Source organism: Populus trichocarpa, chromosome 4, assembly GCF_000002775.5.
Source record: "Populus trichocarpa isolate Nisqually-1 chromosome 4, P.trichocarpa_v4.1, whole genome shotgun sequence".
Lineage (NCBI taxonomy): Eukaryota > Viridiplantae > Streptophyta > Magnoliopsida > Malpighiales > Salicaceae > Populus > Populus trichocarpa.
Window position 1 is genome coordinate 6,830,229 of NC_037288.2, and position 14,060 is coordinate 6,844,288.

Here is a 14,060-nt window from a genome sequence, read left to right on the forward strand (position 1 = left end):
GAAAATAAAAGAATAATTAATTTAAATAAAAATGTATAAAAAATTCACAATTAAAAAAAATAGATATTTTACTCTTATTGAATATTCATGAGAATTTTTAATAGAAAAATATCTACATTAAAAATATCTAATCTTATGATGTCATCACATGTTTTTTAAAATATTATTGTAATTATTATATTTAAAAAGGATTTCATTTTAAAATATTAAAAAATTTAAAAAATAAAAAAAGACCAGCATAATCAAGCCTAGACATGTTTGAACTTGAAAGGACAACCTAGATGTGTTTCGCCATGGAAAGCTAAGACATCCGTACATGTTTTTAAAAAAACACAAGTCAGCTCCAATACAAATAAATTCTTTCAAGTTCTATTCATTTCAATCATGTTTTCATGTATGAGCAAAAGAACCCGTATTCAGGGCTACTTGGTACTGAAGGGAAACTACATGGATTTCAACTAAAGCGAACAAAAACATCTTACCTATAATGAGTTTACCAGGGAATGAGGCGAGACTATTAACACTCTTAGCTATACCAGTGAACAAAAACATCTTACCTATACCAGTTCACCGTGTACAGAGAATAAAAACGAGAAATAACTGAACTCTCAAGGGTCTCTTTATTAGATATGATTGGTGAACAGAAGCAGAAGCTGCCGCAAACTGGAACATGTTCTAAAACCTAAGCAACACAAACAGTTAAGTCTCACATCTTACACACCGAGCGTTTACAGGGAAATGCTATTTAATTGCAGGACATGTTACAGTGAAATAAACAGAATCTAAAAATAGCCTTATTGGATGTACTCCGGATGTTCCAGAAGCCTAGACCATTTGCCAAACAAGGCCTTGCACGGCTTGAATGAAGAGGTACAAAGAAGAGTGAATTTGCAAGTTTATTAAAAAGATCAAAAATCCAGAAGTCACTTCTTTAGCAGCAGTGCACTGCATTGAGCCATTATTTTTGATGCCCTGGTAATAGAATCAGTCATATAGAAATTGTCTATAGCAGCTTCGAAAGGAGTTGAACTCATCTTCTTAGTGACATCAGGCTTCAATGAAGCCCAAAAGGTAGCTGGCTCTCTTTCTTCCACGCTCAGGAGGTTTGGCGCAACTGTCTTAATCCGGGATCGGATGGCCCCAACTGTATCGTAGGGCAACCGCACCCCCGCTACCTCAGAAAGAGCACGAATTATCTTCCAGTCATCCCTGGCATCACCAGCCGTTGGAACTGCAGGCAAAGTCTGTTGCGTACACCCTTCTGTGTTTTCATATGTCCCTTCCTTCTCACTGAATGCTGATGCTGGTAGAATTACATTGGCACGATACACACCACGGTCCCCATGGTGCCCCTGATATACAACAAAGGCATCATTTGGAAGCTTTTCCAAATCCACATCATCAGCACCCATCAGATACACAAACTTGGCACTCTCAATACTTTGGCTCGATTCTGGCACAAGTCCAAGGTCAAGGGCTGCAGCTTGGGCAGCATTGAGAAGCAACACATTGAAACCATTCCAGTCAGGTCGTACAACATTCCCATTTTTCGCTATGGCTTCTACAGCAGAGAAAATTGCATCCTTGTCCGATCTCTCAAAGAGTCCAGCACCAACGATGATGGCTGGATTTTTGGCATTTGAAAGTGTCGAGCAAAAGGGGTGACGACCCTCTGCGATTTCAGTTAGAGTTTCAGGACCAGTGCCTAGATGCTCACAATCATAGTTGAAATCAGTGGGAGGGCCAACATAAGCAACCTTAGCATTACTTCCTCGAACTGTCTTGCGGATTCTGGCATTTACCATGGCAGCTTCTACCCTTGGCTGACAATTCATTAAATGAATTATGAGATTACATGACCGATAGTCCCAATCAATCCAAACGCCTTGTAAACAAGATTACTTCAAAGTCATTGTGGCAATGAAAAAGTGTAAAGGAGTGTACAAATGCAAAGAACAAATTCAAGACATCATACCCGCAGAAGACAAGTTCATAGTTGTAAAGTCATATGCGATGATATAGTGGCTGTAATCCAAGAATTCAATTCTGCAAATGATTGAAAATGTCAATGAGATTACCTGGGTTCCAACCAAGAGGAAAACATCTGCATTCTCAAGACCACTAATGCCACTGTTCATAATATATCCAGATCGTAGATCAGCATTTGGGCTAGGGCCATTTCCTTCACACCACACATTATTTGACCCCATTTTGTTTAAGAAATCTTTCAGAGCCATCATGGATTCAGCATCAGATAGTTTACCAGCAATGCCCACCATTTCCTCTGGCTTAACTTGATGAGCAATCTCAGCAACCACAGCTAAGACGTCATGCCAGCTCACAGCCTTAAAGCGCCCATCTGCACCGCGAATCATAGGATCATTTAGCCTCTGCCTCTTTAAACCATCATAGCAAAACCGAGTTTTGTCTGATATCCATTCTTCATTTATATCCTGAAATATGTCAGTCCAAAATCATGAGTAAGCACCCTTGCAGTCTTGTACACCAAAAACACTTAAAACCATAACAAAAAAGTAGATAGCGTTGGTTTTTTTTTTCCCTTTTAATCTAAAATAATCATAGTAGGATATTAAAAGCAAAGTATATTGAAGTGCTTTGCCCCTTAATTAAAATAAGTAAAATACACAAGCTTGATTGCCTCCAAAGTGATTCACTTGATAGAAATTAAAGCCATACAACCCTAAATCAATCTGTTGAATGAAACAAGTTAAATGGACCTGATAATCCTTCATGAACCAAAACAGCGCATCTAACATAACTTAACAATAACTTATATTGTGTAACATTAAACCACAATAAACACAGCAGCCTACTTGTAGAATGCTACAATTAAGCCATTGATATATTTATTCCCTCGCAATAGAAAAATCTACTGGTAAATTGTTGTATATTATATAGTTTAACATTTATAAGCTCACAACACCCTTGTCAACATCAGCAGATGGATACAATGCAAAACCACTAGTAGACCTAATTGTCAAATATGAAACAATAGCCTTATTTCCTCTTCACGGAAAATTATGACCCCTTCAAAGCACGGGACAAATTTGCTTTCAGAAGGAAGCAATTTGATGCTTTGGTTAGACCAACCAATAAACTATCTGAAAAATAAAGAAAATAACACACTACAGTGCAGGGAATCTACCTCATTCAACCGTGGAGTGATGCGCAAGACCTCTGGACCTCTGCTATCAATCCGGATGTTGGATCCAACTGCATCAGTGATATCAATGGTCTCTGTACCTTTCAACTCCCAATTTCGAGCTTTAAATGCAAAAGGTTTCGACGTAAGGGCTCCCACAGGACAGATATCTATCACATTTCCAGATAGCTCACTTGTCATAAGTTTTTCAACATAAGTTCCAATTTCTTCTCCACTGCCACGACCTAACATGCCAAGATCCTGAACCCCGGCAATTTCTGAGGCAAACCTCACACACCTGTGGGTCAACAAAAGAATAAATTAGTTTGCATCAGAAGATAGTACAGTGCGCGCAAAACTACAACCAAGATTTATAAATGCTAACAGATAGCAAGAAAAGGTTGATGGAAAATTACACAGCAATCAACTGTAACTTTAACCATTACCAATGCTGCATCATTTGCAATTACATCAAAGATTCATTTTTACCACAATACCCCACTGCACACGACCTAACTTGATCACATTACATCACTAGAGTGAAAATAAATCAACAGATCTCTAATGCCTAATCAACCAACATATCAAATGCTAAAATGAACTAACAAGATAAGTAGATGAAAGATTACCCAAGACAAAATAAGTTGCTTAAAGCAGAAAAGAGAAAACTTGCTGGCTTCCAATAAGTTTATCATAAAAAAGGGTAAATGATAGTAGTTTTTCCATGGCAGGCAGGACTATTTTAGGAATTATCTCATTCATCAATTTGGGACATCCAGCATAAATTGCTTCCAAATATAATTGATAGAGGGAGAGGTGGCAAAAGCAAGAAAACACAAACTACAGGATATCAAAGGAAATGCATGCAGAAAACAGAACAATAACATGATCATAATATTGAACAGGAATAGTATTTCTGGATAAGTCAGAACAATCACAAAGATTAAACTAGCTTCCACTTCTTTAAGTGTAAGAATGAAACTAGAGATCAAAAATCAAGCATGAAAACACAAAGTGGAGCCTAACCAAATTTGTGCCAAGTAATCTCTTATAACCTTGATCATAGTGACAAAGCCTGGGATTCAAACCCTACCAAGGTCTTGGTGCATCATTCATCAAAACAGAATATATATATATATATATATATAACAAATGGGGGAAATAGAAAAGGATTCACAGACAAGATTTGATCACTCTTTGCAGCATGGAGAAGCAAATCTGAAAGAAATTGTCCTAAATGAAAAGGCTACACAGAAGTATTTGCATTGTGGTCCTAAAGTCAAATTGTTGCCATGCAGAATATGCACATAAATATTCTCATATTTAGCACTACTCGCCTAAAACAAACATTTAATAATTTGAAATAATCATGTTCATATAATTGATGGCAAAATGATTTCAGAATCAAACCTTGTACACTGGATGCAACGAGTCATAACGGTCTTAACCAGAGGGCCAAGATTCTTATCAACAACTGATCGCTTCACTTCAGTGAACCGGCCGCGATCAGATCCAAATGCCATACTCTGATCCTGAAGATCACACTCTCCACCTTGATCACAAATTGGACAATCTAATGGGTGATTCATCAACAAAAATTCCATAACCCCTTCTCGTGCTTTCTTTGCCACAGGTGTGTCTGTCTTAATCTTCATTCCTACAATATAAACCATCTGATAAATAAAATATAATTAAGAAATAAAACAAGCACAAAGGAGGATACAAATTCTTAAACTAAGCAATTCTGAAACCTCAATCATCAAATTAAGAACACTAAGCCGTCTAAGATACTAAGCAAAAATTATTCAAAAAAAAGAGAAAAACAAAGGAAACGTGCAAGTTCATAAGAACTTGCATCATAAAATCAACGTTTCTTATGACTATATAAGCAAATCAAAATGTGTTTGCAAATACAATGCATATCATAAAATCAGGATAAATCATATACACAAATGATAAAGTTTTTTGTTTAAAGTAGCAAATAAATCAGAAGCATGGACATTGAGAGCAAAAACAAAAAACATCAAATCAATCATAATTAAATCAAATCAAGATTTTCTACTAAAGAAACTGCAAGAAACTAAAACCAACTACTCTGAGTCACAACCATAAAACAAGAAAAGAATCAGAGAGATTGTCTAAAATTTTGAAAAGGTAAACCAAACAAAACTGAGCCAAAATAATAGACACCTTCAAGAACCTCTAGAGAAATAAGCAAATGAGAAAAACAATAACTTTAAGAACATCAAACTAAAAACATATAATGCATCGAGCCTTGAATAGGAGAAAACAAAAACCATAAAGAATAGAATGTTCAATATATTAAACAATTAAAGTATTTCAGAATCTAGGCCCCCAAATGTCACACTTTGAGCATTGGAGTGAGCCACAAAATTTCCGTTTCTAAAAAATAACACATTATATCATAAATTAAACCCCATTTCTGTTGGTAAACAGAACCCACAACTAAATTGAAAATCCAAATAAGCCACAAGAACACCAATTACTAATTAAACCCATCAAAATCACACAAATCAGAATCATAAATTACCATTTATCTCTACCAATAGAGCAAATTAGAGAACTACGAACCCAAATCACATAAAGCCAAAGCCTAGACCATTAATTATAAAAAAAAAAAAATCAGTTTTTCAATCAATAATCAAACAAGTTAAATACTTTTTTACCAAATTAAACACCAAATAAATCAATTAAGAACTCAACCCCCGAAGAAATCATAAAAACTCAAAACACACGTTACAAAATGAACAATTAAAACAAAACCCCAGATGAACCACAAAAAATCCAATCTTTACTCAAAATCCACAGAAATTACACTAGCTTCCACCACAATCACCATCCAAATCAAAACCCAAATGACAAAAAACATAAGAACCCAAAAAAGTTCAACGTCCCAACTTCTACTTAAAATCAGCAAAATCAGAGGACGAAACCAGAAGCCCCAAATTCCACTTAAACTATCAAAATCAGTCATTAATTATCTCTCATTTCAACCAATACAGTACATTAGAAAACTAATCACTTCTAAAAAAACCCAAATCACAAAAGGGCCAAATCCTAATCATAAATCTCCAATCTTAACTCAACAATCAAAATAAATGACACTCATTTCCACCAAATTCACTATCCAAACCAAAAATCCAGATAAAAACAAACAAAAAACAAAATTAAAGCCCTAACCAGGAAGAGCAGGCATAGCGCAAGATGCAACAGGCTTAGGACTCTTCTCCACCTCAACAAGACACATACGACAGTTCCCAGCAATCGACAACCGACTATGATAACAAAACCTCGGAATATCAACACCAGCAACTTCACAAGCTTGTAACACTGTCATCCCTTTCGGGATTTTCACTGGATACCCATCAACAAACACTTCGATTGCATCGTCCGGGTTCGGAAAGTGAACTCTGGCACCACCTAGTGGTGTTCGTGGTGGAAGATCAGGTTGTGGGGTGGTTGCGGGTTCGGCCGATTGAAGCTCCGGTTTAGTCACGATGGAGCGTAGAAGAAGGTTTCGGGCGGCGGTTTTTTGGGGTCTTATGAGCCTTGAAGCTAACAAGCCTAACCCCATTTTTGTGTTCGTGTTATTTTGTGGTGTCAAGGTTTGAGATCTCAGAAAGAGAAATGGTGGGGAGGAGGAGGAGGCGTGTGTTTGGTGTTTGCAATGGTTAATGAAGGGGTGTTTACGTGGCGGACTTTTTGACCGGCCCGATTTACTGTTGTTGGGCCAGTACCTGATGTTTTTATCGAGTGATCAAGATTTCAAGACCTGATCGGGAAGACTCGATCCGAGGATTGATCCAGCTGAGGCGAGGTCGAGTGAGTTGGTTTTAGGGTGTTTGGCTTTTGTTATAGTTCTTACTAGCTTTGATACCTGCGCGATGCTGTGAGTCATTTTTTTTTACATAAAAAATATTAAAAAAATAAAAATTTAAAAATCTTGGGTTTTTCTGCAAAGTTATACCTAAGAATCTTGGATTTGGCTGCAACGCCTGACTTAAGAGTAATATTTATAATATTAATAATAAAATTAAACTTGCATGACCCAAGTTTAAATGAGTCTGATTGTAACACCGAACCAAAGAATACTGGATGTGGGTTTGGCTATAAGATCGTGTTATAAAAGTGTGATAATTAAATAGATTAATTAAAAAAAACAAAGAAAAAAATCAACAGGAAGGAAAAAACTAATGAAGAAAAAGAAAAAAAAATATTGAATTAATTGGGTCAACCTTTTAAAACAGATTATCCCGTAAAACCTGGGATTTGCGTCATGAAAGTTTGATAACTAAATAGAAAAAAAAATGACGGGTTTACCTAGAATTAACCGGGTTAACCCATCAAACCAAGTTAACTCATCAAGCCCAGGATACGTGTCATGAAAGTATGAAATTCTGATAATTAAATAGAAAGAAAATTAACTTTAACAAACTAAATTAAATGAAAAAAATAACTCGTCAAATCAGGTTAATCCATCAAACCCGAGATTCGTATCATGAAAATCTGATAACTAAATAAAAAAAATTAACATTAAAAAACTAAATCAAACAAAAAAAATCATTAAAAAAAACAAAAAAAAACAGTTATATAATATAATACAATATAATTATAATTATAATGAAAAAACATGGGGAAAATTTAAAAAAAAAAAAGTGGGTAAAGCTAAAGCTAAAGCTAAATTCTCAACCAACTCAATATTGAAAAAATAAATTTAACAAAGATAGTTTAAAAAAAAACATGTGGGGGAAACACTATAGCCAAACAAAAACCATGTAAGGGAAACACTGTAGTAATCCATAGTATTTTTTATTTTAAAAAAAAAGCTACAAAGCTAATCTCTCAACCAGCTCAATATATTAAAAAAAAACCGACAAAGGCTATCTAAAAAAAAAGAAGTCAATTTTGGGTAAAAGAAATGAAAAAAAAATGTACAAAAAAGAAAACAAAAGCGGAAAAAAAAAACACGTGGGGAAAGCTACAGTGTTTTAAAGAAAAAGACAAAAAAACTAAAATTTCAACCAGCTCAATAGTAAAAAAATAAAATAAAAAAAAATAATTCTGAAAAAAAAAACAAAAAAAATATGTAAAAAATGACAATTTTGAAAAAAAAGAAAAATAAAAAAAACATATGGGGAAAGCTAAAGCTAGATTATCAGTCAGCTCAATATTGAAAAAATAAATTCGATAAAGATAATTTTTTAAAAAAATATATGGGGAAACACTGCAGCAAAACAAAAACTATGTTGGGGAAACATTGTAGCAATCCATATTGTTTTTTTAAAAAAAAACTACAAAGCTAAATTCTCAACCAACTTAATATAAAAAAATAAAATCTACAAAGACCATTTTGAAAAAAAAAAGAATAAAAAAATCATAAAAAAAAACAATGTATGAGAATATTATAGCAATCCACAATGTTTTAAAGAAAAAAACTACATGGTTAAATTTTCAACCAGCTCAATATTTAAAAAAATTAGCAAAGATAATTTTGAAACAAAAAAATTTAAAAAAAAAAAAGAAGAAGAAATCAATTTTGGGTAAAAAAAAGCAAAAAAAAAACATGTAAAAAAAAACAAAAACAAAAGCAAAAAAAAAAAAAAAACCCTGCTACAGTGAATATCCCACGCGTTTTAGAGTTCTTTAACTAGAATTCGCATCTTATTCGTTAGCGGGTTAGATTTTTTTTTTACTCAGAAAAATATTAACAATATAAAGATAATTTTTTATAATATTATTAAATTTAATCAAGCAGTTTAATCTTTAAATTTGTCAACTCGGCTCCTTACCTGGCTCAAGTTTCAAATTAAACCATGTGGAAGCTGATTCAAAATGAATTATTTAATTTAATGGGTTTAAAGACAACTTGAATAACTAGTAAAAACATGATATAATTTTTTAAAAAACTTTAAAACAATAATTTTTTTATATTGAAATAATGTCATATTAGATTAACCTTAGTCACCTTGTGATCTAGGTTATGAACTTTAATAAGTTTAATAACTTTGTTGTTTTTTTAAATTATTTTTGTTTAATTTTATGATAACATTAGATGTTTTTGAAATTGAGCATCAACCCTAAAAAAATATTTATTTGAGATCATGATAACCCTATAAAAAATAGAAAAAAAATCATGAATTATATTTCTCAACCAATCCAATATTGAATAAAAGTGAAACAAAAAAAGCCCAATTAGAAAAATTAAATGACCAAAAACTAAAAAAACATATCAGGTTTGATGGATAAACCCACTAAACCCGTGAATTGGGTAACCCCGGGTCAACACGTCAAACCTACAAACCGGATAATGGACTCCATTGGGATTAATTACTTGTTTTTTTTCTAAACTATTGTTTATTTAAATATATGATATCAAAAATAAAGGATTACAAAATAAAGCATGAAACCAATACCAAGACTTTTTTAAGACTATGATAATCTCATAAAAAGCAAAACAAAATAAATTATGAAACTAAATTCTCAATCAGTCCAATATCAAGGATGAAATAGAAAAAAATAAATTTATAAAAAAAAAAGTTAAACTTGTCATACCTGTCAACAAGCCCATGGACTTTCTAAAATTTAATAACATATTTTTTTTGAAAAATATTTTTTATAAAACTATATAATAAAAAGAAAAATAAGCAATTACATAATCAAGTCCAATTAGAAAAGATACCTCGCTAAACCCGCAAAACGGGTCATTGACTCCACAAACTTTATTAACCTAGTTTTTTTTTAAATCATTTTTTATTTAACTAGACTTTTAAAAAAAATATACCATACCGTGATACTGAGATATTTTTCTGATATCTATCTGATGCTATGATATTTTTTTATACTGCAATAACCATATAAAATGTAAATTAAAATAAATTATCAACTCTAAACCCCATAAACATATCATATAAGGACTAAATTAGAAGGGGAAAAATCAATAACCAAAGGGAAAAAAAAGGGGTCAAAATGCAAAAAAAAAAAAAAAAAAAAAAAAACAATGTAGATTACTATTGTAATCCACAATGCTAATGAGTGTGGAGAAACAACCCCACCTTTTAACTTTAGTTATTAGATATGTTGCCCGCATTTTGCCGCAGGTGAAACAATAATTTTTTTATGTAAAAAAAAATGGCAGGAATAAAAAAAAAATTCAAGTCCAAAGTCATTGCTTAAAGTGATAATTTAAATAATATGAAAAAAAACATAACATAACAACAATAAATAATTTGACTAAAAAAACAATGAGAAAATGATACAAAGAACCACATCTGAACCTATCTGGATTATCAAACAACCCGATGTTAACCTAGCTGAAAGAAATCAGAACGAAAAGAGTCAAACTTCAAAACAAAAAACAGCTTTAAAAAAAGGAAAATAAAGCAATATCAGGCGAACCTCTTAAACCTTATTTAATCAAAAAAACTTGCAACTTGTTAGATCATGGATCCAAATTCAATTAAAAAGCTTAAATGTCATCTAATTTTTTTTTAATTGTTGTAACCCAATTTTGACCCATTGGTTTTTAATTTAATTTTTACGGGGTTTAAAATGTAAAATTAAAATATCAAAGATTTATTTCGATGAAAAATATGATTTGTCAACTTGCACGGAAACTAGGGACTACAATGTGCTTTTGCTATTCTATCATTATCTTCAAGATAATCCTTACCTTCAAGATAATGATAGTTGTTTGCTTTCGAATTCAATTCTAATTCGAACTTCAAAAAAGAGAATGAGTTTGATTGAGACTTTACTTCTCGCAAACGATGAGACTCTTGCACTATAAATACTGATCTCAGTGTATGCAGAATGGAGTGAGGATGATTAGAGAGAAACCCTAAAAGAAGAGACCCCAAGAGAAGGCCATTACCAGAAACCTTAAAAGAGAAACATATAAAAAAAAAGAAGGGGGCGGCAAACCCTATACTAGCCGCCGCCCCCCCCCAACCCTTTCTTTTTAGCCCAGTCTCCCTCGACTTCGCCTCCGACAGCCGCACGCCTAGGTAAGTTTCCTTCCTTCCTTGCTAAAATAATTAATTGTTTATTGTTGCATGCATGCGTGAACCTTTCACGCATGGCTGGGCTAGATCCAGCAAAAAAAAAAGAGAGAGTTGGCCGGGTCTGGGCTTTAGGCCTAACCGACTCAAATTGTGTTTGCTAAGGGTGTGCTTAGCAAAACACACCCTTATGCCTTGGCCATACTTTTTATGCCCATTCTAATTTGATATTTGACCAAACGAATCTCTTTTCGATAACAGAAAATTCCAAAAATATTTGGGGCCTTCGTTGATTTATTTGTGAGCCCCTCACACTTTGTTTTTTTTTCTTTGTGTTTGTATTTTTTGTAGATGTGCTCAATCTGTGGACTATTACTGTTAAATGCAAATATATCATGCAATGTTTTTTTTTTTTTACTTCCATCTAAAAGGGCAAATAATAATAAAGGATAAACAAGAAAAAATGACATAGAAAATTTCTTCTTCAAATTCATTTTTTGCAAAAATATTCACTGACGCCAGAGTCAGGAGTATTGTATTTTTTGGATTTGTGCGATATTTATCAACGCCAAAGTTGGAAATATTTGTAGGAATTGTTCACTGACGCCAGAGTCAGGAACATGAAAGGAAGAATAAAAAAAAGAAAAAAGAAGAACAAATTCTTAGCAATTTTAGACAAAAACCAGCAATGCAGCTTGTTTTAAGTAGGACACTTAAGGGGTGATAGCATCTTCCCTTTTGCGTAACCAGTCCCGTACCATAGAATCTCTGTTGACCAGTTAGGGTTCCCAGTGACCATAATACTAGGTGGCGACTCCCTGAACAAGATGCCAGATATCTGTTCCTTTTCCAATCGAGAGATTATTTTTAATTGGTCGCCGCGATGTTCGGGTGTGACATTAATGATGGAATCGTTCAAAAAACTACTAATAGAAAAACTTACAAAAGAAAAGGAGCAACAAAAAAAATGAGTTTAAAATCTAACAGGAAAAAACCAAATAAAGATAAAATTTGAAAAAAAAATCAAAATTATCCCCAAAAAATTAAGAAAATGATAAGGACAAAATTTGACATCGAGAGATGAAATTGAGAAAACAAATCAATAAAAACATCATGCAAAACAAAAACAAATAGCAATTAAAAAACTTAGAACTAAATCTAACATAAAAATTAAATGAAATTAAATATTCATATGGATGAAATTGTAAAAAACCAATCCATAAAGAAAATGATTTAAAAATAGCAACTAAAAGAAACATGATCAAATTTGACACAAAAATTAAATGAAAAAAATAATTGGGGTGAAATTGAAAAAAAAACAAATCAATCAAGAAAACAATTCAAAACAAAAACAAATAGCAATTCAAAAACTGAGCACCAAATTTGAAAATAAATTTCAAAAATCAAATGATTAGGGATGAAATGAAAAATAAAATTCAATTAAAAACAACCAATGTAAATAAAAAAAATTGCAAATAAGAGAAGAGGGACTGAATCGAAAGAAAAAAACAATTGAAGGGTTGATTTGATTTTCTGCATGGCCTGTATGCAAATCCAGGAAGAAGGAGAAGGAAAAGAAAGAAAAAATCATTTCCGACCAAACCATGCCGAACCACTATACATGTGCCATCTAGGAAGGAAGAAGACGTTGAGACGAATCCAATGATACGGCGGGAGCGCCAATACACCCACTAGAGTCAGCGGCACACTCCGCCCGAATTCGGCGGAGTGGCTGATACGCTAGCAAGTGCCTTGCACGAGCCAGTAGCTTTTTCGGTTTTTTTGAATTGCACAAAATCGAAAATGCCCTCAAGACTGATCAACAATCACAAACATATCATAGTGAAATTACTACAAAGCCCCTAAATGCAAGGCAAAAATTTTGGAATGGCATGAGTATTGTCGTAATTCCACTGTTCGACCAAATATGAAAATACAAAATCACTCTTGTGTAGAAAGCATCGAATTATTTTATTCTAGGGTTAAATTTTTTATTTTATTGTGCATTTACAAACGCAATTACCAAAATAACCCCACTCAATTCTTAAAAAGACATTCATGTCCTGTGGAAAAGACCATCCTACCCCCGAAAGCAAGGGTAAAAGAGAGAATGACTAAGGGGCATGACAATAATTACACTATTGAAATGAATAGTAAATTGTGTCTTGGAGCACAATAATATTACCATCAACTTTAGCTTTTTGTTAATAATGGTTTTAAAAAATAGGTTTAAAAATATAATTTTAATTACGGTATAAAAAAATATATTTGGTCAAAACTTTTGTTAAATATATTTTTACATGTAAAATTAAAAAAAAAAACATATCTCCATCTTCATAAATAAAAAATGTTATTTTAGCTTTTATAAAAATAAAATTTGAAATGTAATTATATTTGGGATCTAGTGAAAAATAAAAATTATTTTGCTAACCAAATAATTTTTATTTGTGGTTGGTAAGAAAAAACTACTATAATATCAAATGAAATCTTAAATTAACTGAATTGTTTTATTAAAAGAAACTTTTAAACCGATATTAATTTACAACAAGTTTTATTGTGGTTTGAATTTAAGAAGAGATCGTGAGAAGGATAATTTCTTATGTAAATGTATTATATTGAGATTGGGATGTGTACGATGTATCAATTTAATTTTGGATTTGAAATTGACCACGTCATTTGCATATGTTAAGATGAAAAGAGGAAAATTTTAGACATTTTTCCTATATATTATTATTTCTTTAATCATTTAAAAGTTATTTCAATTTTGATAAAATATACTAATTTGTTTAATAATGTTATATGGAATAGTGTGTCCTATTTCTTACGGTTTTTCAAGATTTTGAATAACGGGCCTTTCTTTTGTATTTATTGTTTTGTTT

General features: G+C 32.5%; 1 protein-coding gene across 1 annotated transcript; it reads right to left on the reverse strand.

Moving 5' to 3' along the window:
- Nucleotides 1-597: 597 nt before the first annotated feature.
- LOC7487410 (NADH dehydrogenase [ubiquinone] iron-sulfur protein 1, mitochondrial) lies at nucleotides 598-7,008 on the reverse strand. The gene is made up of 5 exons (XM_002305195.4): nucleotides 6,365-7,008; nucleotides 4,574-4,820; nucleotides 3,167-3,461; nucleotides 2,079-2,453; nucleotides 598-1,823 (listed from the first exon to the last, which is right to left on the reverse strand). Exons 1-5 carry the CDS (start codon nucleotides 6,756-6,758, stop codon nucleotides 924-926), a joined length of 2,211 nt encoding a protein of 736 aa, XP_002305231.1. The 5' UTR covers nucleotides 6,759-7,008; the 3' UTR covers nucleotides 598-923.
- Between the last annotated feature and the right edge of the window lie 7,052 nt (nucleotides 7,009-14,060).